At 32.9% G+C, this 21,109-nt stretch overlaps 2 protein-coding genes across 4 annotated transcripts; one reads left to right on the top strand and one right to left on the bottom strand.

Annotated features, from left to right (window-relative positions):
- Positions 1–428: 428 nt before the first annotated feature.
- On the top strand, positions 429–3,540 carry LOC110653289 (beta-adaptin-like protein C). Its single transcript, XM_058152926.1, has 5 exons — positions 429–662; positions 1,026–1,196; positions 1,377–1,574; positions 1,880–1,993; positions 2,617–3,540. Exons 3-5 carry the CDS (start codon positions 1,416–1,418, stop codon positions 2,650–2,652), a joined length of 309 nt encoding a protein of 102 aa, XP_058008909.1. The 5' UTR covers positions 429–662; positions 1,026–1,196; positions 1,377–1,415; the 3' UTR covers positions 2,653–3,540.
- A 364-nt stretch (positions 3,541–3,904) lies between these two features.
- LOC131183071 (uncharacterized protein At2g29880-like) lies at positions 3,905–10,947 on the bottom strand. Of its 3 annotated transcripts, XM_058152924.1 has the most exons (4): positions 10,796–10,947; positions 5,816–6,151; positions 4,706–5,706; positions 3,905–4,156 (listed from the first exon to the last, which is right to left on the bottom strand). In XM_058152924.1, exons 3-4 carry the CDS (start codon positions 5,126–5,128, stop codon positions 4,148–4,150), a joined length of 432 nt encoding a protein of 143 aa, XP_058008907.1. In that variant the 5' UTR covers positions 5,129–5,706; positions 5,816–6,151; positions 10,796–10,947; the 3' UTR covers positions 3,905–4,147. The 3 variants fall into 3 exon arrangements, with proteins under 3 accessions (XP_058008907.1, XP_058008906.1, XP_058008908.1); XM_058152923.1 differs by having other exon boundaries at positions 4,706–6,151; XM_058152925.1 differs by lacking the exon at positions 10,796–10,947 and adding an exon at positions 6,384–6,697 and having other exon boundaries at positions 4,706–6,151.
- Positions 10,948–21,109: the final 10,162 nt, after the last annotated feature.

The following is a 21,109-nucleotide window of genomic DNA, read 5'->3' as shown; positions in this document are numbered from 1 at the left end:
AAAAGAAATTATGACATATATTCTTGTAAGTGCACATATACATATATAAAATAATATAATTTTATTTAATTATAATAATTTAAATATAAAATTAATATAAATAAAATCATTATTTGAAAAATATAAATAAATTTATATCTAATAAAATTTCATTAATTTTATCAATAACTGTAATACCTAAAATAAAAGTCTTCTTGTACTTATAGAAACGCATTAATTAAGGTGATTGATTTGAGTACTTTCATATATTAATTTTGAGATTAATTATTTTTATATTAAATAATAAAAATAACTATTATTTATTGTATAATTTATATTAAATAAGAAAAATATATATGTAAAGATTTTTCTCATTACATATATTTTTTAAATAAGAGTTGAAAATAGTGGGAGTAAACATAGATTTGCTAGTGAAATTGGTTCAGTTAATAGACTAAACAGCTAGCGACTATCATGTTTACATAAATAGATTTTTATATTTAATAAATAATTATAAGGAAAACCTGATAATTATTTTTAACTAATTTTAAAAAATGATTTTATTATTTTATTACATTATGTGTTTTTTGGTCAATGTCGACTTGGTCGCCGGCACTAAACTCACTTCTTCTTAGCTGCCGGAAACCTCCGCTGCCGTCTATCACTTCCTAATTCAGTGATTCGTAAGTTGACTGTCTACTTTCACTATTTTCCAAGTTGCATCATGTTAGATCTAGGAATTTCTGGTGATTTTTTCGAACTGGATCATGTTTGTGAAGCTATACGCTTGAAATTGTGTTAGGTTTTGTGAATGGATTGACGAATGTTACAATTTTAGTTCAGTTCGCTTTTCCTCAGCTAAATTACATGAATATGAGATACGGCATTTGAGTTTCTTTCTCTAGAATTCTGATTCTTTCCTATTCTGGAGGAAACAGAAGACCTGAGTAACGGATCTTAAGGAACGGTTAATAGTTCCTCCGTAGTTGCATCTAATCTCTGACTGTTATTTTTCTTATTTTTTTTATTGTTTATCATTGAGGAAGATGAGAGTGCTTTGCACACACGAGTAACTGGAATCAAATCACTTTCTCTGTGCATTGTGGAGTTGATTGGTTCAGAGCCCAGCCATAATTGGCCACGATTCGAAGTATTTCTCCACCACCAAGTAGGGTGAAATCCCTGAAGTCAAGGAAGAACTCAATTCTCAGTACAAGGTGTGTTGTTCTCGCTCTCTCTCCACACACACTCAGAGCATTTATATTAATTCGAATGTGTGCATATCATCTCTGATTGACAGTATGTAGGGCTTTGAATTTTGATTACAAGTTTTTTTTTATTTTTTATTTTTTTATCTACAATAGGATCCATGTGAAGCTGCATATGTTGTTGTGCAGGACAAGAGAAAAGATGCTGTTAAGAAGGTGATTGCTGCCATGATTGTTGGAAAGGATGTGTCATCACTTTTCACTGATGTAGTTAATTGTATGCAAACGGAAATTTTGGAGCTTAAAACGCTGGTTTATTTATATCTTATAAATTATGCTAAAAGCCAGCCTGATCTAGCAATACTTGCAGTAAATACATTTGCAAAGGTAAGAACTAATATGAAACCTCTAATTGCTTGCAGATTTATATATACTTCTTTCAAACATGCTTCTTTTTTGTTTTAAAAAAGTTTATTTGATAGCTTTGTTAAACCTTAGTTTAAAGGTTTCATATGTGGTGGAAAAAAAAATGCTGAACGTTTTGCAGAGAAAAACATGGTTTCATGTATTAATTACTTCTTGTTCCTTTATGGGGTTAGATGAATCTGACTACCATGAACAAGTGTGTTGACGGTGTTATCATTTGCTTCCGTCATCTTCTAAGAACTTGATGTTTAATTTCGTTTGTGCAGGATTCACGAGATCCAAATCCTCTGATTCGAGCTTTGGCAGTACGGACAATGGGTTGCATTCGTGTTGACAAAATTATAGAGTATTTATGTGATCTCCTTCAGAGGTGTCTGAAGGTTGGTTTCTATGATTGATATAAATTTTTGTTCAGGCGTGTCTTCGAATTTAGTGTTCTACTTGGTTAGATGCAGAGAGACCCATCATTTACACAAAACTGATTTTTGGTCCTTGATGGTTTTAATCCTAATGTGATTCAATCGGATTGACGTGATGTACTTTTGTATTTGAGCATGCTGTGATATGTCTTACAATATGAATGAAAATGGAGTAAAATAATGCAAGAGATTTAAAATATGGTCATATGTACATGCGGCTATATGTGAAGCATATGGCTTGCTTGTCATTGCTCTCTTGTCTGCCCCTATCTCCATTTTCCTCTCCTGTTGCATTCTTTCCTAAAATAACAGTATGCTTTTAGTTGGGGTGAACAACCTTGTACTGTTGTGTACACTCTGTTCTTTGTCTCTCTTGCCTGTGTGTTGCATTTTTATGTAGTGCTTATTGTGCAGATTTATGTTCTAGTACCTAGTCATGCTTTGGATTTTATCACTAGCAATAAGTTTTTTTTTTTTTTTAATTAATCTTTAACTTAATTTTCTTGAAGCTCTCGGAAATTTTTTATGCAGGCAACCTCTTTGTTTGGTGCTTGTCTAAGTTGTTTATTTTGTACCATTTTCAGGTGGGGCCAAGTTTTTATACTGGATGCCCTTTCTAGATACAAAGCAGCTGATACTCGTGAGATTGAAAATATAGTGGAGCGAGTTACTCCACAACTACATGTCTACATCATGCTAATTGTGCGGTTGTGCTTTCAGCTGTTAAGTTGATATGCTGTCATTGTTTTGCTGCTGTTCTGCTTTATCATTTTTAATGTTGATACCTTTGATATTATTCAACTTGTCTAAATTCAATCAGTTCTTACATTGTTTTTCTCATTTTCACCTTTATAGATGATCCTTCAACAAATGGAACTTAATCACTAGCACTGATGTTGTTCAAAATCTGTGCAAGAAGATGGCTCCGCCTCTTGTGACATTACTTTCTGCAGAACCTGAGATACAGTTTGTTGCATTGCGGAACATCAATCTAATTGTACAGAGACGGTCTACAATCCTTGCACATGAAATTAAGGTAAAAAGACATAGTCTCTGCACTCGTTAGACAAGAATGGTTCATTGTTGCCTCCAACAGGGTGAGACTGAGCAAACAATACGATGACTTATCGATGTACAAATAGAAAGAACTAACAAGGCGCGTAGACACAAACATAAAACCATATTCAGATAAACAAATTTGATAACTTGGGGAGACAAATCATATTTGACAAACAAATTAAGGAGCAACACCGCAAGTGCAGAAACTCCTCTTTTTAACGCTAAGCAGCGAGCACTACATAAGCTAGGGATGTGACATAAAAGCTTGTGGCCTTCTGCAAACACAGTTCGTATTCAATCTTAACCAAATATATATAAGAGATGGAATATGTTGAAATTTGAAAGCTTTATCTTGATTCTTCAAGGCTTTTCTATACATAGAAATTTTGATTCCGTGAACTAAATTCAAGTTAGCCAATATTAAAAATGAATGATTCAGTTTATTGCAATATTTAACTGCCCTGATCACGCAAACGTTTCAAAAGCCAAAGTGTTCTCAATCTGTCATCTAATTTCATGAACATTCTGGCTCTACTCTCTTCAGATGACAGATACTCACAAGCATCAATAATCATATCATCATCAAAGCCTGGTATATTCTGCACCATCTTAAAAACCTCATCCAAGCAAACATTGTTGTTATTTTCTGTTAATGCATCAGCTATCTTACCAGTGTTTGTGGCAATGGTACTCATCAATTCTACCATAATTTCATCAACACGTCTCCTCTTGTCTGGCTGTTTGGATAAATCTTTTGGATAAAAGTTTAGTTTAGTTGAGTCGAGTCTCCTCTTGTCTGGCTGTTTGGGATGTGATAATGAAGGCCTAGACCATATCCACTGAGTTGACTCTTGCCTGTCATTACCAGCACTATCATCATTTATTTCTTCATCAACCAAGAAATTTAATGGAGTTTCAGCATGGTCTTTATAGCTCTGTACAGGATTTACAAATTTGGCACCAGTTCCAGAGCAGTTTCTACTACCCAGCTCATTGCCAACAATGATCTGCAACTCACTCAAGTTCTCAATGGATTTTGCACGCAAATGTCTTGCATCAGGATTTCTGTGAGAAGAAAATAAAAGGAAAGTAACAATAGGAAAGATGAAAGTTATAAAGATTACTAGAGATTTTTTATTTTTATTTTTATTTATTATCATTATTCTTTTTTTTTTTTTGGGGGGGGGGGGAGGGGGGTGGGGGTGGGGTTGGCGGGGGTGGTGTTAAAATGAATTTGCATTAGGATTTTTATTGAAGTAATCCAAAATTTTCTATGCATTAGGATCTCTCAGAATTGTCTCCAATGAGCATGACAAGTTACTCTTTCAATATTCTTGGGTAGGGAAGATGAAATAAAAAGATAGTGATGCGAATATGATTGCTAGACATCATAAACGCTAAACACAGCTTTGTCCCAACAATTTTTGGCATGAGCTCAACGAAAATATATCATAATTACATTTTGATATTCCTTCTTCACAAAATTATTTTATCACTAGCTTACAAGATAATGGGTTTTGAGTCCATTGTGTATAGCATCTCATGCTGTTTTTATTAACAAATATCAAGTTGCTTCCTAATTGGATGCATTTATGTACATAATATGGACCATACCTTAATATATTCATTCCATTTGGAGTCACTAGCCACAACCATCTTTTGTCTCTCATCCCACTCAAATCCACTATGAGAAAGGAGTTCTTTCACTAGTCCATACTGTTTCCTCCACGTTTTTAAGCGGTTTCTAATGTTTTCCTTTGTTAACACCAGTGCAAACTTTTTGTTTAAAACAGTAAGAGCAGCGGTATAAGCTGCAGCCTTAAAATTTTTCGCCAGCCTATTTCCAAGCAGAACTTGCTCAAGCAGCAGCTCTGTTAGGCAATGATCCATTTCTTCAGTCCAGGATATATACTTCCCTTTCTCTTTTGCATTGTCACTTTGATTTTTAAATGCATCTTCGGCATCCACAGCTGCACCACCTGCAGCCAAATTAAAATTAGTATCATCACCATTTAGAGAACTTTCAGGGGGGATCATCACAGCCAATAATAATGCTCAGTTCATCAAAGCTATTGATAACCCGGCCTTGAAGTTGCCTCGCATAAGGGTTCCTATGCTTCAAAAAGAAGTAAAAAATAATAAACTATTTCACATCTGCATAATAAAATGTTCATGATGCATGTTATTGCATGAATTGCAAACCAAAAAATCTGATATGTGCACCGTTTCTCGTCTCATTCCATTCAAATTCATTATGTTCATAGAGTTACTTAATGTCATACTGTTTCTTCCATGTTTTCAGACAGTTTTTAACATGAGCTTTCACCAAGTCAAGTTGAAACCTTTCATTCACGGCCAATACAGGTGCTACATATGTGGCAGGTTTTAATTTGTTATCCAATTTATTTTTATTTCCCACTCTCAGTCGCTCCTCGACCACAAGGATCTTGTTGAGGCAATGGGCCATTTCATTGGTCCACATCATGTTCTTCACTTTGTCTTTCACCATACCAGCTTGAATAGGAAAGGCATCAATAGTCTCCGAAGCATCATCACAATTCCCCAAACTGAGACATAACTGATCATAGTTCTCAATGACTTTTGCACGAAAAATCCTGGTGTGGACAGAATAAAAGGCTTCATAATAGTCATTGGACAACGAATTATGAAAAAATAGAAAAACTAATCAAGAAAATAAATACATGTCAAAGTCCATGCATGCACCTTGACGTAGTCATTCCATACTGAATTTTCTGCAACAACCATCTTTTGTGCTCCATCTCACTCAAATCCATTATGAGCAAGAAGCTACTAAAATCTTAAACTGCTTCTTCCATGTTTTTAGCCTATTCTTGATATTCTCCTTAGTCAAATAAAGCCCAAATTTTTCATTTATGTTTGCAACAGTAATCATATATGCTTCAGCCTTCAAAGTTCCATCCATTTTGTTGCCCTTTTTGGTTGCTCAACAAGTATCTTGGTAAGGCAACTATCCATTTCATTTGTCCATGCCATGTATTTCACCTTCTCTTCAGCTTGGCAACTGCTAGTCTGGTACACCTGAAGGAGTGGAAGCTTGATTATTAGGCATTAGAACCTTATATTTCAAAAATTATTTCTAAGATTACATGCATCATATCAAATTTTTTATGAACCTAATCAATTTTCAATGTCCAATTGCATATCAAAACATATTTTAGCATGCATTAAAATTTCATTTGCCATTAAAGATTAGGGTTTAATTTTTAATTTAATTAAACCCTAACTAAAAGAGGGATTTTTAGGTACTAACCTCTTGATACACAATTAATGCAATCTTATGATGTTCTTAGGACCCCAAATGTTGTTCCTCTAGTTTGTCTACCACAAGCACACACCAAAGTAGCAATGGCAGCCCCTAGATTGGCTTCTCAAGCCTTGTCAACCAATTTTAAGATAGGGTTTATTGCTTTAGTGAAGGTTAATGGGTATTTAGGACACTAGAAACCTTTTCTAGCAATTCTAACTCAAAGAAAATAGAGATTTCTCTTTGAATCGAGTGAGAAAATAAGAGAGGAGAAAGACACTCCAAGTTGCCGTCCACTTTTTGAGAGGAAGAGTGAGTGGCTTATTTTTCTTTATAACCTTGGTCAAACCCTAACTCCCTTGCCACATGTCATCACAAGATCCCATCTTGTTATTATTTGATTTAATCCTATGAAGCCAAGTGTCAAGCTCCATTTAAATCATGACATGTGGTCTTCCATCATAGGAAGACAAGTGGCAAGATCATATGGTGCCATGTATCACCATCTCATGGTGCCACATGTCACCATGTGAAAAGACCAATTTGCCCTTACTCTTTAATTTGAATTCTCAACCCAAAATTATAATTTCTCCTCTTTAAATCAATTTATATCAAATATAAATTAATTAATTAATTAATCTCCATTAATTAATTAATTAATCTCCATTAATTAATTTCTCATAATTAAATTCATATTTAATCAAATTAAATATAAATTTAATTTATATTATACATCCAATAACCTAGATTTGGTTTCAAGTCATGCTAAGAACTTTGCAATCTTATTGCAAACCAAACCACTTTAATTAATTAATTAAACTCTTTAATTAATCAATTAAATCACATTTTAAATGGTGATTAGCTTTTGTAGATGTGTGACTTACTAGGCTCATTACTTATTGGCAATGAGAAATGATATTAACTCTTAATATCATTAGAACTTTTTCTTACCATAAATGATTTCTCTAAATCATTTCAGGTATCTCATAGACCATGGTTGACACCTAGTATAGTATGTCATAGCCATCCAATAAGTAATAAGGAATACCTTAAATGAATCTTTAATCATATGTTACCATGCACTAGAATCTATCCGTTACAAAATCTCAATTCGTGCTGGAGTCATAGTTAATGTCAAACCCCATTTGCTATGAATATTATGTTCTCTTTTAATTCCAATTCTTGATTAATTAGATTTTCTTGTCAGAAACTCTTTTCTGACTAAATCTGTCTGTCCTGGTCAGGAACTTGAAACATCAAGAACTTGAAACATCAAGAACAATTAAATGAACATAGTATTTTATCTATATTTACTTAGGGTAACGGATTCCATCTTGATCAACACCTATCTCCATATATAACTAGTAGGAGCCACCACATGCCCATATACCCATACACAGTACAAGTATGAAAGCAGTATCAAACTCAAATCACCTACATACAAGATAACTGTGTTATCTCAAGTCTAAAGATTATATGCACTGATATGATATATGACAATGCATTGACAAGAGTAAACTCCATGTTCTTGTCATAAGCGTCACTGGTTCGGCCTACTTATCATGTATAAGTGCCTATCATGTTTGTTATATGGCATGAGACTCACCACTCCATCTTATTTATATCTCATATAAATACCTTGGAAACAAATATGATTACAATCTTTCTGAATAAGTCATGTCATTTGTGAAGTATCCTCGATTGTGAACCAATTTATGATACTTTGTGCTATAAATACTGTCACTTATATTCTTAACAACTTAAGAATAGAATTTCTAATAAAATATCAATGGACCTTTTCTATTACACATAAATATATTATGTAAACGAAAAAATGAAATTGCCTTATATTAATAAAATGTGTACAAGATACATGCAAAATGATATACTCTATGGCATACTACTAACAACACCTTTTGGTACATTCCTACATGTGAAGCAAAAGCTTGTTATAATTGTGCTATAGAGATATAACACAAGCATTGGTCAATTAACTCAAAATCTGATTAATGTTAGTAAGGCATTGCTTAAGGAAGCTAAAGGACTGAAATTTCACTCTGGCAAAATTAGCGGGATAAGATAGCTTATTGATAGGAGTGGGAGAAAAAATGTCATGCATTAAGCCATATATATCTCAGTATTGCTTCCTACACCTATTTTTCATTTTTATGGAAACATGGGTTGCTTCTCTACAATCTACATTTACTAGGACTGAAGCATTATTTGGCTGGTAGTATTTCTAACCTTCTCAGAAAGCCTCAACCCAGCTAACAAGGAAAGCAATGACTCTCATGTCTATATAGATGAGAACTGAAAGGACAGAAAAAGAAGGATTGGATAGGAAAGCAATCCACTTTCATCATGATAAATGGTGCACCAAATACAGGACAAGGAAAATTGCCCATCCAGTGCACTGAATGAAATGCGCCAACCAAGTGTTGTGCAAGTATAATGTCACAATGAAGAATACACTTTTGGCATCTCCTTCATTGCTAGAAGTGACCAATGAGGACCATCTTCCAGCCAAAATGACATTGACTCTCTTATTGTCAGGGATTAAGGCAAGGTGAGTTGTGGTGGGGCATGATCTCTCCAAGACCTAGAATAAGTTTCTCTATAATTTTCACCTAGTATTAAGCAAAGTCAAATTTATCACCCACAGCAAATAATTAAAATGCTCCCCCAAAGGAATAGAAAGTCTCATTTATACTACATATTTGGGAACAAAATGCAAGATATATTTTATTAAAATAATAATTTTTTATTCTCTTATTGATCTAAATAAACAAGAGAAAAGGATAAATCACTTTTTTTTATTACATTTGGTCAAAGGAGTACTTAATTAACAAGCCAAAAAATGACAAAATAAGAAAAGCAATTTTGTTGAAGTCTCAAAAGAAAGTCTGAAGGCGAGGCAAGTGCCTCTTTCGCCAAGGTGCGTCTCTTTCAAAGTAGCGTTTATTTTTATTTTTTTTTAGTGTTTATTTCTCCTCTTCTTCTTCTCTTCTCTCCTCCTCCTCTCCTCTTCTCTCCTATTTCTCCGTAAAGCCTAATAAAGTGGAATTAATTAATCTTTCTTTAAATTTCATTTACTTTATGTAACCTTATTATTTTCTGCTTTCTATTTCTCTTATATAGTTATATTACATATAGTGCAAATAATATTATTTTTTCTTTTCAATATGCTTTTTTATTTATTAAACTAGTTAAAAGTATGACATTTTTATTTTAGATTTGTGTGTGTGTATATAGGCCACGGCACCTCACTTCAACAAGTCTCTCACCTAAAGCAATAAGGTACCTTGCCGCTTTAGTGTCGCTTCTCTCTTTAATAACACTAATTTGAAGTAAAATTTCAATCTTTTTTTTTTTTGACTTGGCAACTAATTTTCTTCATCAGAAGCAATTTTCTTTTATCTTCTAATCTTATTGCAAATTTCAATAATTTTAATTATAATTTGTATAAAGCATTATAGAATTTTATGAAATAAGTTATGGAACTTTTGAAGTTGGTCTTCCCGATCAGTGATTCCATATTTTTCCCTCTTTCTTGTTGTGTTTATGATTCCCAGCCAAAGGTTCCCAACACATCATGGCCAAACACTATATTCTATGAAACTCAAAGCCTAGTAAACTCATCGTCACAAAATTACAGTAAAATGTTTCAACAGTGAACCCTCAACATACTCAAAAGTTGGCTCGAGTATGATGGAGCTCAAGTTTGATTTTGTTTTTATTTGTTTCGAACTGAAGCCTAATTTTTGTTCAAACTTATGAGCTCAAGCATGTTCATAAGCTTAACAGGCTAACAGAAATTAAATAATTTTGGCATTACTTTTTTTAATAATGACATTTTTTTATCTAAATAATGTGCATTAATAGTGATCTTATAATGTTCAAAATTTATTTCCTATATAATCTGTTTCTTGTATAATTATTTCTATAATATATAAAATAATTATTTTCCATAATACTTCTTAAAAAATATTTATTTTAAAAACTGATCTCGAACGGCTCACAATATTCCCTGCTGAGCTTAGAGTTTAAAATTGTTCATTAAAATGAACTGAAATTGAATTTATGATCAATGAGTTGAAATTTGCAATACAGTGGCTCATGTACTGTTTGGCCTCTATTTGCAATATTTTAACAAACAAAAAATTTGGCATCCAATTTTAACTCGAGCAATACTTCTACACTCTATACCAAATCTCAAACAAGTAAAATTTCAACTTGCACTACCTCCACTCTGTCCCATTGGCCGAGTGACGAGCAACGGTGTTTTTGGTTGCAGTTAAGATTTCAACGGTGTTTTTGCAGCAATATTCGATTACAGTAAAATTATACTCTGAAAAGTCTAATACATGAAAGGAAAATGAGAAACTGAAAGGCGAAGAGAAGAAGGAGAAAACTATTACCTGTGTTGAGGGCTTCGTTTTGCTTTTACCTCACAAAGTGTTAGGGTTTCACCGTGATTGTGATCGGCGACTGCCAATTCCGTAGTCGGGATCAAATCGCCAGGCTAATTCTCCACTCTGGGTGAAAAATTTTGCGTCATTGGACTAGAAGGGCAACTTTCTTAAATAGTAAGGGTAAAAATGTACATAAGTTTTTTATAATTAACCAATATTTTCATAATTATTATTAAAAAAGGTATTTCATGATTAATTTAAATTTTCTGCAGAATTGGCATCTTGGAAAAAGGCCAGGGATTGAAAATTTAAATGTTTCCATAAATAATGAATATATATATATATATATTTACATTAAATAATATATTAATAAAGAAAAATTATTATTTAATTTTATATTTTAATAACATTAATTATTTTATTTTATTTTTTAAATAAATATACTATTTAATTTATATATTTATTTTTTAAAATTATTTAATATTTTATCAAATTTTCTTTTATTTAATATCTATAAAATTATTATTTAATCTCTCTATTTCAATTAATCTTATTAAATAGTATTTATATCTTAAAAATATTTTTATTTAATATTTTTATTTTATTAAAATTAATTAATTAATTTCTGTATTTTAAAAAATTAATATTTTAAAAAATATATTCTTATATAAAAATAAAAATTTTACGATGTATGATTAAATATGAATTTACTTAAAAAAAATTCAAGCATTTTTATTTAATTCTCTATACATAATTTTTGTATTTATCTTATTAGGAAACAATTTTTATATATTATTGTCTTGATTACTTAAACATATAAAAAATAAATTAACTATTTTACACATATAATTTATACCAATTTTTATAAAATAGATGAAAATATAGAAAGTGAGAGGGAGAAACATGTTTGTGCAAAGGGAAAAGACATGAAAAAGAGAGAGAAATAAGAAAAAGAAAGTTTGAGCAATTTGATTATAAAAAAATAATAATAAAAGAATTTAACATGTTAACAAAATTAAATTATATGAATTATGTAATGTATTCTAATTAATTAATTTTATTAAAATAGATAAATTAAAAAAGTTAATTAAATTACATAAATTTACTATTATATTTTTTATAGATTAAATAATTAATTTTATTAAAATAAATAATTAAATAATAATTTAATTGATATTTAATTCTTTAACCAATGAAAATTTTAATGAATGAATTAAATAATTTAATAGAAATAAAATATAAAAATTAAATAGCATATCTTTTAAAATATATGATTTAAATAATTAATTTTATTAAAATATAAAAATTAAATAATAATTTTTATTTTTTTACCATTAAAATTCTTCTTAAAAAACATAAAATACTTTTAAATCAAAACTATATATATTATTTTTTGTTTTACCACCTCTATGTTCTAGGACCTAAATAGTAGGGTTTCAAATGGAATTGGAGAGTATTTGGTTGGGGTAACGGAATTGGGCTTCTAATGTTTTGGATGTTTGGTATTCCATTGGGCTTCTATTAAAGGATATGAGTTAGTGGGCTTTCTATTTATCTTAGGCCTGTGAATCTGAATTTCAATTCATTTTTTTTTTCATAGCCACTTAATTATTAAATTATTATTTTATTGATTATGATAATAATATTTTTTAATCTAATTTAAATTTTAGGCATCATTATAATATAATAAATAAATAAATACCTAATATAAAAAATTAAATAAACTTAAAAATTATTTTAATTATTTTGTGATAATACAATTAAGAATATAAATGTAATTTAAATTTTAGTTATTTTTATATTTATATAATTATAAAAAAATATAAATAATACAAAATGATTTAATTAATTTAATTTATAATTAATATAATAAAATAAAATCCCCTAATATAAATAAATTGCCTCATATATTAGGTTCCTAATCCTTGTAGTTGATAAAGGGAACACTATCTCTATACAAATGTCAACAACTTGGAGATAAAATCAAAAAGAAAGAGAATCACATGTTGCTTGGATCTATAATGTAGTATTTATGAGAGAGCTTTTGAGAAACAGCATGTGAGAAGGGCATGTGGGAGGCCTTTCTTGTGACAAAGTAGGTGGTCCAAAACCCAAATAGCCTCTTGCTAAAAAAAAAATAATGTTAAAAAAAAAAAAAAGAAGAAGAAGAAGAAAATAGGACCACATGGCATATAGATCAATAAAGGTCAGGATGCTGAATGGATTTTGATATTTTGAGGACAGGTAAGATGACAGTTAAGGCAGTTAATGAATTAGTTTGGACACCTTCTTATCCACATTTATCTAATATTACATATTAATTACAACTCAATAGTTAAGATGTTTGATTTGGTTTTAGAGGTCTGAAAATTTTTATTCAGTCAAAATTAAATTGTTTTTATGTAATGGGGGAATTTATTTCATTATTTAGTGGCTAGATATAGAAAATAAGCAACATAATGTAGATGCCATGCATTTTACAGAATTTGAATCATTTTAAACTATATATTAATTTGTATAAAATAATAAAAAGAAAGCTTTCAAAGTTAATAATTATTTTCATAAATATTAATTTGGATTTAGTACATATACAGCGGATTAATTGGAATAAATATGTGGTTATGCATAGACCATTGCCAAAAATATATTGTAAGATATTTTTTAGACGATTTTAATTTTTACATTTTATGTTTTATCAATTAAATAATTTTTAAAAAAAATAATGACAAATTGATGATTGAATTATCTTGTCATTAACAAATCGAGAAAAGAGTAATTAATGCTGTTAAATATGCTTATATGGTGCTGATATGTAATGCTAACATAAATGACACATCTAACCTGGTACACTAACATTAGCGCTACATTATCAAAGCACACTGATATTTGCATATCACATCAAATACTATTGTTGACCCCATGAGTTTAAAAGAGTATAGATTTTGATAATAACAAAATTCAACTATAACTAAACTAGCATTGTTTTATGTATTGTGCTTCTCTAATGATAATAAAGGAAAAGATTCATGGAGTTTACGATGAACTTGTGTTTTAAATAAAAGTTGACATTCTATGATAACACAAGATGAATAAAAGACAAATAATAGATAAAAAAGTTATCTTTCAAGTTGTATCGAATATCAAAATTGAAGGTACATATAGCTTGAGAATAGTTTAAAAAATTATGAATATGTGTGAAAAGATTTAAGAAATAGAAGTCAATAATACTTATTTTTAATCTCTCAAATTCTTATCATAAGTTTTTAAAACTTGTTTTTGAATTAGTAATGGCCTAAAAGCATGTTATTATAATTTGGTATAAAGTTTTAAAGTTATGCATAAAAGTTTTTATGATATGCTAACTAATTTGCTACTGGTTCTGATATGTTAACTGATTTGCTAACTGGCTCAACTATGCATAGTATTGTAGAAAAATACAAAATAACAGCTATTTTCTTAAAATTTAAAATTTTAACATTCAAATGAGTTCTCAAACGGTCAAAAACAATCAAAAGCTATAAATATACTCATCCTTTGCCATTTTGCACTTAATGATCATTAAAGCTTTCATTCAAAGTATTCAAATTATTTTTATTGCTCGTCATTAGCTTATCTACTCATCTCTTATTTATAAATTATGTTGTATTGAGTGAGATTGGGTTTTAAATACCTTCTTAGCATTTATGAGAGGTCATTTAAGTGCCTATTAAAGCTTGATTGTAAAAAGTGTTTGGGATAACACTTGATAGGAGTGTGAAACTACTTGTAAAAGTTTTGGTGTGAATATTTATAAATGGCTTTTGCCTATTGCCTTTAAAAGAGAATAATAGTAATGTAACACCCCTGATTTTTTATATATTATTATTGGGCTTCGTGTAGGTATCCTCAATTCGCGGAAATTCGACAGTTGTCCGGATCTGTGAATTTCCGGAAAAGTTTCCGAATTGGATCGAGGTTTTGGCTCTCAGGCATCCCGAGCGCGTTCCCGAAGTCGGAATCGGCAAAGGTAAACCCGAACCTTTCTTTTTCGTAATTTTCTAGTGCTTAAATAGGATTGAAAATCCATAAAATATTCGTGGTAGCTTAGAAAATTACGATTCTTTTTGCAATAGCTTAGTAATATTTCTAAGGACCGCGGGGCAGAGTTTTATAATTTTTAGAGCTTATTTGAGCAGTTTTTGCAAAAATGATCAATTATAAGGACTAAATTGAAATTTTACATATTGTGATGAATGATTGATTTGATGGGCCCAGGAGGGGCTGTGTGATGTGATTGAGTTGTGGATATATGGATTGTGGATATAGAAGTGTGTTTTGAGCCCTTTTGCAGGTTGGGTAGGTCCTAGGTATAGGGGAGACTCTGTCGGATTTTCGGCACGACTTAGGACGTATTGGTCTTTTTCTTTGTTTGTATTGAGTCAAATTTATTAAATGATTGTAATAAAATTGTCAATGACCTTCTTCCTCCGCCCAGTCGCCTCAGTGACCACCGTCAAGTCTGTGAGTAGAATATTAATTTTAATTGTAATTTCGATATTATTATATGTTCAAGCATGTCCATGCATCACTTATATGCATATATTTATGTAGTTAAACTCTAGGCATGATTTATGTTGCATTCATAACTGTTGATGTGCCATGGATGTTGTTGTGGTAATTTGGAGCAGTGTGCGTGCGTTGGCGTGCGTGTGATGTGGTGTGGACTATGGATAGGACGGGGTAGTCACGGCTTGAGTAATTCGCTGGGACCCGATCCTTCGAGGGGTAGTCACGGCTTGAGTAATTCGCTGGGACCCTCGATTTGGTTATTAAGTGGAAGTCCGAGCTTGAGTAATTCGCTGGCACCAGGTTGGATTTAAGAGAGCTGTATAGGGGATCAGCTCCCATATGTTATGATTAATACTACAGGGTGTGTGAGTGCTCCAAATTACCTTTTTGATGCTATGATGTGAAAATATTGTTGATGTTGCATTTCACTCTACAGGGTGCATTAGTTTTAGATAGTTATAGGGATTATGGTTAAAATTGATATTTTACTCTCTGAGTCGAATGCTCACTCCTGTTCAAAAATTTTTACAGGCCACAGGAGGATATTTTTTGAGGTTAACCTGCTTTCTCCCTCGCAGGTCAATTATTACTGTTTGTATAAACTTGTTAAATCTTAGAATTTCCGCATGTGTTAGAAATGTTTATTTGATTTGGGTCTGTAAACTAAATTATTATTTTGGGACCTGTAAACTTAATATGCTATGCATGTTTGATGGATTGGATGAAGGAGCTGAGCTCCCATTTATTTTTATGTTGATGAGTATGTGGAGGGTGAGCTGAGCTCCCCAAATGACTATATATTGTGTTTACAGGTCGGGTGAGTCAAAAACTCCCCGTTGGAAAGTCCATTTTTATGGCCGGACTCTGTCCGTTTGTTTTCTTGAAATTGGGCCCAAATGGGCCTTAGAGTTGGGTTAATGAACAGTTAGGCTTACTACGGGCCTCGGGGGCTTTAGGCTAGCGTCCTAGTCTGGTCCGGCCCATAGGTTGGGTCGTGACAAATGTGGTATCGAGCTTAGGCTCAGATTCATAGGGAAAAATTATCTAAGTGTTGGGAAGAGTCTACTAGAGTCACTTGCGGAGTATAGGATTCTGTATCGTCTTTTTCGGTAATTCTTTGTTTCTAGATTCTACGTTATACCTCGGGAAATATAAGATTACCTCAGTTAGTGTCTTGATTTTCGTGGAGTACACAGAAATGTGAAATAGAGTTAGTAGACATGTGAGATCTATCATGAGGATACGTACTCCAAGAAATGTTATATTTTTATCAGTATGGGTTTAAATGGTGTGCCCATTTCGTGTAAGACACGAGTACATAAAAGTGAGTCTTAAAAGTATATTTTCCCTATATAAGGATGAGGATACCACTACTGGCAGTCATCAGTAGATGACCAATAAGTTTGTGATAATAGAAGATTCGGAGAGATAAGAAATTAGGAGACCTAGTTTGTCGACGTATCGTAGTAACTATACAATATTCTCGATGTCCGCTGTAAGCAGCAGTTCTGATGCCGACATGAGATTATTGTGTAGAGCTGCGTGCATCCCCGTTTTGCTCCATAATGAGTGTGTTTGAGATGGCTTTGTTTTTGTACAGTTATGCCAGAACAGAGTTATATATTTGCAGAGGAGTTGGGAACTCCTGGCTAAGAGTTTAGAGTTAGAATATTGAAAGGTCACAGTTGGGTGATAACTAGAGTCAGTGACTCAGTTACCCCAGCATGAGTTAGAGTTTCATCAAGAGTTGCCATCAGACCAGAGGTTTCGGACTAGTTGCAAAGTAAAAGTGACACTTATAGAGTGAGAATAGTATACCTTGTGTGTATCAGTATGGAATAAAGTACAACTCTACTACATAGAGAAGGTCGAAACTATGAATTGATGATTTATAGAGCTATGATATGATAAAAGAGTCATTAACTTGACATGGTTACGCAAGGTGGTAGATGTAGTACCTTTGTTGCACAAGTTAGGATATAGTCCTATCTTTTGGAATGGATCGAAGGTTATGATAATGATGACTTATGGAATAGTGTCCCGATGGGGTGTAGAGTGTGGTAGAGAGTAGTTGGCTCGGGTATCACGGAGAGGATACAAGTTCCATTATAGGAATCATATATAATCGATCACGATGGATGTAAATCCTTTGAATTGGATGACGGGTTTGGGTGAAATCTTAAGTTTTGGAATTGAGTAAACATGGAAAATAATAATAATAATAATAAAAATAATAATAAATAAAATTACTAGAATCGGTTCTCGAGGTAGTAAGGGTATTATGTAAGTTAAAGGATAAGAATAGAGATCATACAATAAAAGTATGATGTAATTTCTTGAGTTCCTTTCTAATTTCAAATTATTCAAAACAATAGTATAATCTAATTATAATAGTGTTAAGAGTAATAAATTAGCGAAGATAAATCATGAAGGCCAATGGATAAAGAAAGTGCAGAATGAAAGTTTGGGAAATTGATTGCGGATGCAATATAATCTAAATGCTAGTGGAAGTACTAGCTAGAGTGGTCAAAGGACCAAATCAGAAAGACATATGATAACGCGATAGAGACTCTAAAAGATATAGTTAGCAAGTCTATTATGTTAGGAAGAAGAATGGAACCAGGATAGAATAGTCAAGTTCTATTTTGGGTAAGACAAATGAAATAAATGAAAGGACAACCTAAAGAGCATAATAAAAGGAACAAAGTTAAGATATAGGATAGGCTAAGTGTTATTCTTGGCAAGGAGAATGACAAGGATGGAAAACCCAAAATGGGATCACATTAGTGAGAAAAGTGATGGAGGTATGGAATACAATAATAATGAGTAAATGTTAGAAGGTGTGCGATGGTATTGCGGACTACCTAAATAGGTAGAGAAAGAGAAGTTAGTAAGCAGTAAGTTGAATAAAAGTCAGTCTAAGGGATCAAATTAATGACCCTAGATAAGGGTGGAATTAGTGTTGGAAGAATTTATTAGTGAGAGAAATCTTTCAGGAATCAACAAAAGTTAAGGGCACAATAAAAACGATGATAGATATGAATCATAGGTCGAGTATAAGTAAAGTTAATAAATTATAAAATATTATGTCAAGAAGGAAAATGGTACGGTAAAGGGTTTATGCAGATGATAACTTATAGGTAGAGCATAATTGTTCTAGGAGATGATGAAATTTGGAGATAAAGACCAAGAAACTTAGGTGAAACGTTATAATATGACAATCGGGTGTAGTTGAATATAAGAGGATATTTTCTTTCTTTTCAAGTTTAGCTTGTGCTTTTGGTTCTAGAAGGTTATATAAGGAATAAAAACTGAGTCAAGGAGACCTAGTTATTGAGAGTTTAGTAGGCACAAATTCATACATAATTTCCTGATATGAGAATGACAGTAAGTGCATACCTAGTATTAAGTATGAAAGGACGAACAGAGTAATGACAGGAGTTAAATTGAGTTAGCTACTAAGGCTTGCAACTGTTTTAAACTATGAGCTGGAGGAAGTACTATTTATGGTTGAGATTCAATAGATGAAATTGTTGCTGATGGGTAATTTGAGGTTGAAATTTAGAAAGCTATGGGCAGTATATATGATTATATTAAGGAGAATGAACACGTGAAGTATCTTGTTTGGAATTAAGGCATGACACATATTTCCTACTAGTGTTAGTTCAGATGGAACTTATAGTTTATGGGGCTCATATTCATCGGGATAAGCAATTTCCTACTAAGGTGATAGGGAATGATAATGTTCGATAGTTAAGTTTGAAAAAAGGGGATACAAGAAAATAAAAATTTTTTATGGGTAATTATAAGTGTTACATAAGGTTAAGAATGTGATGGTAGGAGTAAATCATAGGGTTAGAATTCTTGAAGTAATGAAACTAGTATTCAAGATAAGACTAAGAAATAAAAAGAAAGTTAAAGTTGATGATGGGATAGACATCTTTGAAGGAAAAGGTGTAAGGATGAGATAGGACTAAAATTAAGGAATAAGTACAGCAGATTGAAATGATACCAACAATACCAAAAATAGGAAAAGGGAAGTGGATAAGATGCAAAGGACAGGAAGAGAGCTCGAGAGAGTCAGTTAAAATGATGAGGATAAGGAGTGTCTAACCACTGTGTTAACACTACCTATGAGCGGTGAAGGATACAGTGTCTTGTGATGCCTCTAGAGTTGGCCTAGGGTGTGTTTTGATGCGGAATGGAAAAGTAGTGGCTTATGCTTCAAGGCTGAAGAGGCATGAGCGTAACTATCCCACCCATGATTTGGAAATGGCATGTAGTCTTTGCACTAAAAACTGGAGACACTACTGTATGGTGAAGTGTGCGAGATATACACCGACCATAAGAGTTTGAAGTACATCTTCCAACAGAGGATTTAAACTTGAGATAGAGGAGATGGATGGAGCTTCGAAAGACTATGATTGCCCCATCGGTACCACCGGGAAGGCCAATGTAGTAGCAGATGCTTTAAGCGTAAAAATCTTACAGCGGTTTGGCGCACATTTCACAGAGAAGAGTTGATTCAGGAGGTACATGAGTTGATGGATCAAGGTTTAATCCTAGATCTTTCAGATGAGGGGTATTGTTGGCTCACTTTTGGTGAGGCCGACTTGAGGGACAGAGTTAGAGTTTCCTAGCACAGAGACCAACAATTGATGAAGATTATAGAAAGAGTAAGGTGAAGGTGGTGAGTTGGATTTGCCAATGATGGCGCCTAGTGCAAGGTTCTAGGATATGTGTGCCCGATGTGGACAACCTCGAAATGAAATCATGCGAGAGGCACACTACACCTCGTAAAGTGTCCACGAGTTCCACCAAGATGTACCATGATGTGAAAGATAGCTATTGGTGGAATGGCATGAAGAGAGACATAGCAGACTTTGTGTCCAAGTGCTTGACTTGTCAGAAGGTGAAGTTTGAACACTAGAGACCGTCAGGGAAGTTGCAAGAGCTCCCTATCCCAGAATGGACGTGGGAAATGATCACTATGGCTTTTGTGGTTGCCTCGTACCACGCGAGGATATGATTCGATATGGGTAATTGTAGACCGCTTGACCAAATCGGCTCATTTCTTACAAGACTACATACTATGTCGGCTCTACATTCGAGAAATAGTCGATTGCATAGAGTTAGGCTTCCATAATATCGAGGGCCCATTCACTTCTCGGTTTTGGAGAAAGTTGCAGGAGGCACTTGGCACACAGTTGAACTTTAGTACGGCTTTCCACCCTCAGACAGACGGACAGTCCGAAAGGACAATCCAAACACTGAAAGACATGCTTCGCATGAGTGTTTTGGATTTTGGAGGTCAATGGGATGATCAGCTAGCTTTGGTGGAGTTTGCCTACAACAACAGTTATCACTCCAGCATAGGAATGGCGCCCTATGAGGCACTATATGGAAGAAAGTGTAGGTCTCCTCTGTGTTGGACAGAAATGGGGGAAGCGAAGGTGCATGATGTAAACCTAGTGCAGTACACTTCAGAGATAGTTCCTTTAATCAGGGAACCTTTCAGTAGGCAGAAAAGTTATGCAGACCCCAGACGGAGGGATGTGGAGTTTGCAGTGGGCGACTATGTATTCCTGAAGGTTTCTCCAATGAAGGGAGTCATGAGATTTGGAAAGAAGGGCAAGTTGGCACCTCGGTATATTGGACCTTTTGAGGTTACTGATAGAGTTGGAGCAGTTGCCTACCGGTTGGAGCTACCACCCAACCTCTCTCACGTTCATCCCGTGTTTCACATCTCCATGCTCAGGAAATACATTCCCG

The sequence above is a fragment of the Hevea brasiliensis genome, chromosome 9 (genome assembly GCF_030052815.1).
Source record: "Hevea brasiliensis isolate MT/VB/25A 57/8 chromosome 9, ASM3005281v1, whole genome shotgun sequence".
NCBI lineage: Eukaryota > Viridiplantae > Streptophyta > Magnoliopsida > Malpighiales > Euphorbiaceae > Hevea > Hevea brasiliensis.
This window is presented reverse-complemented; position numbering and strand designations above follow the sequence as displayed.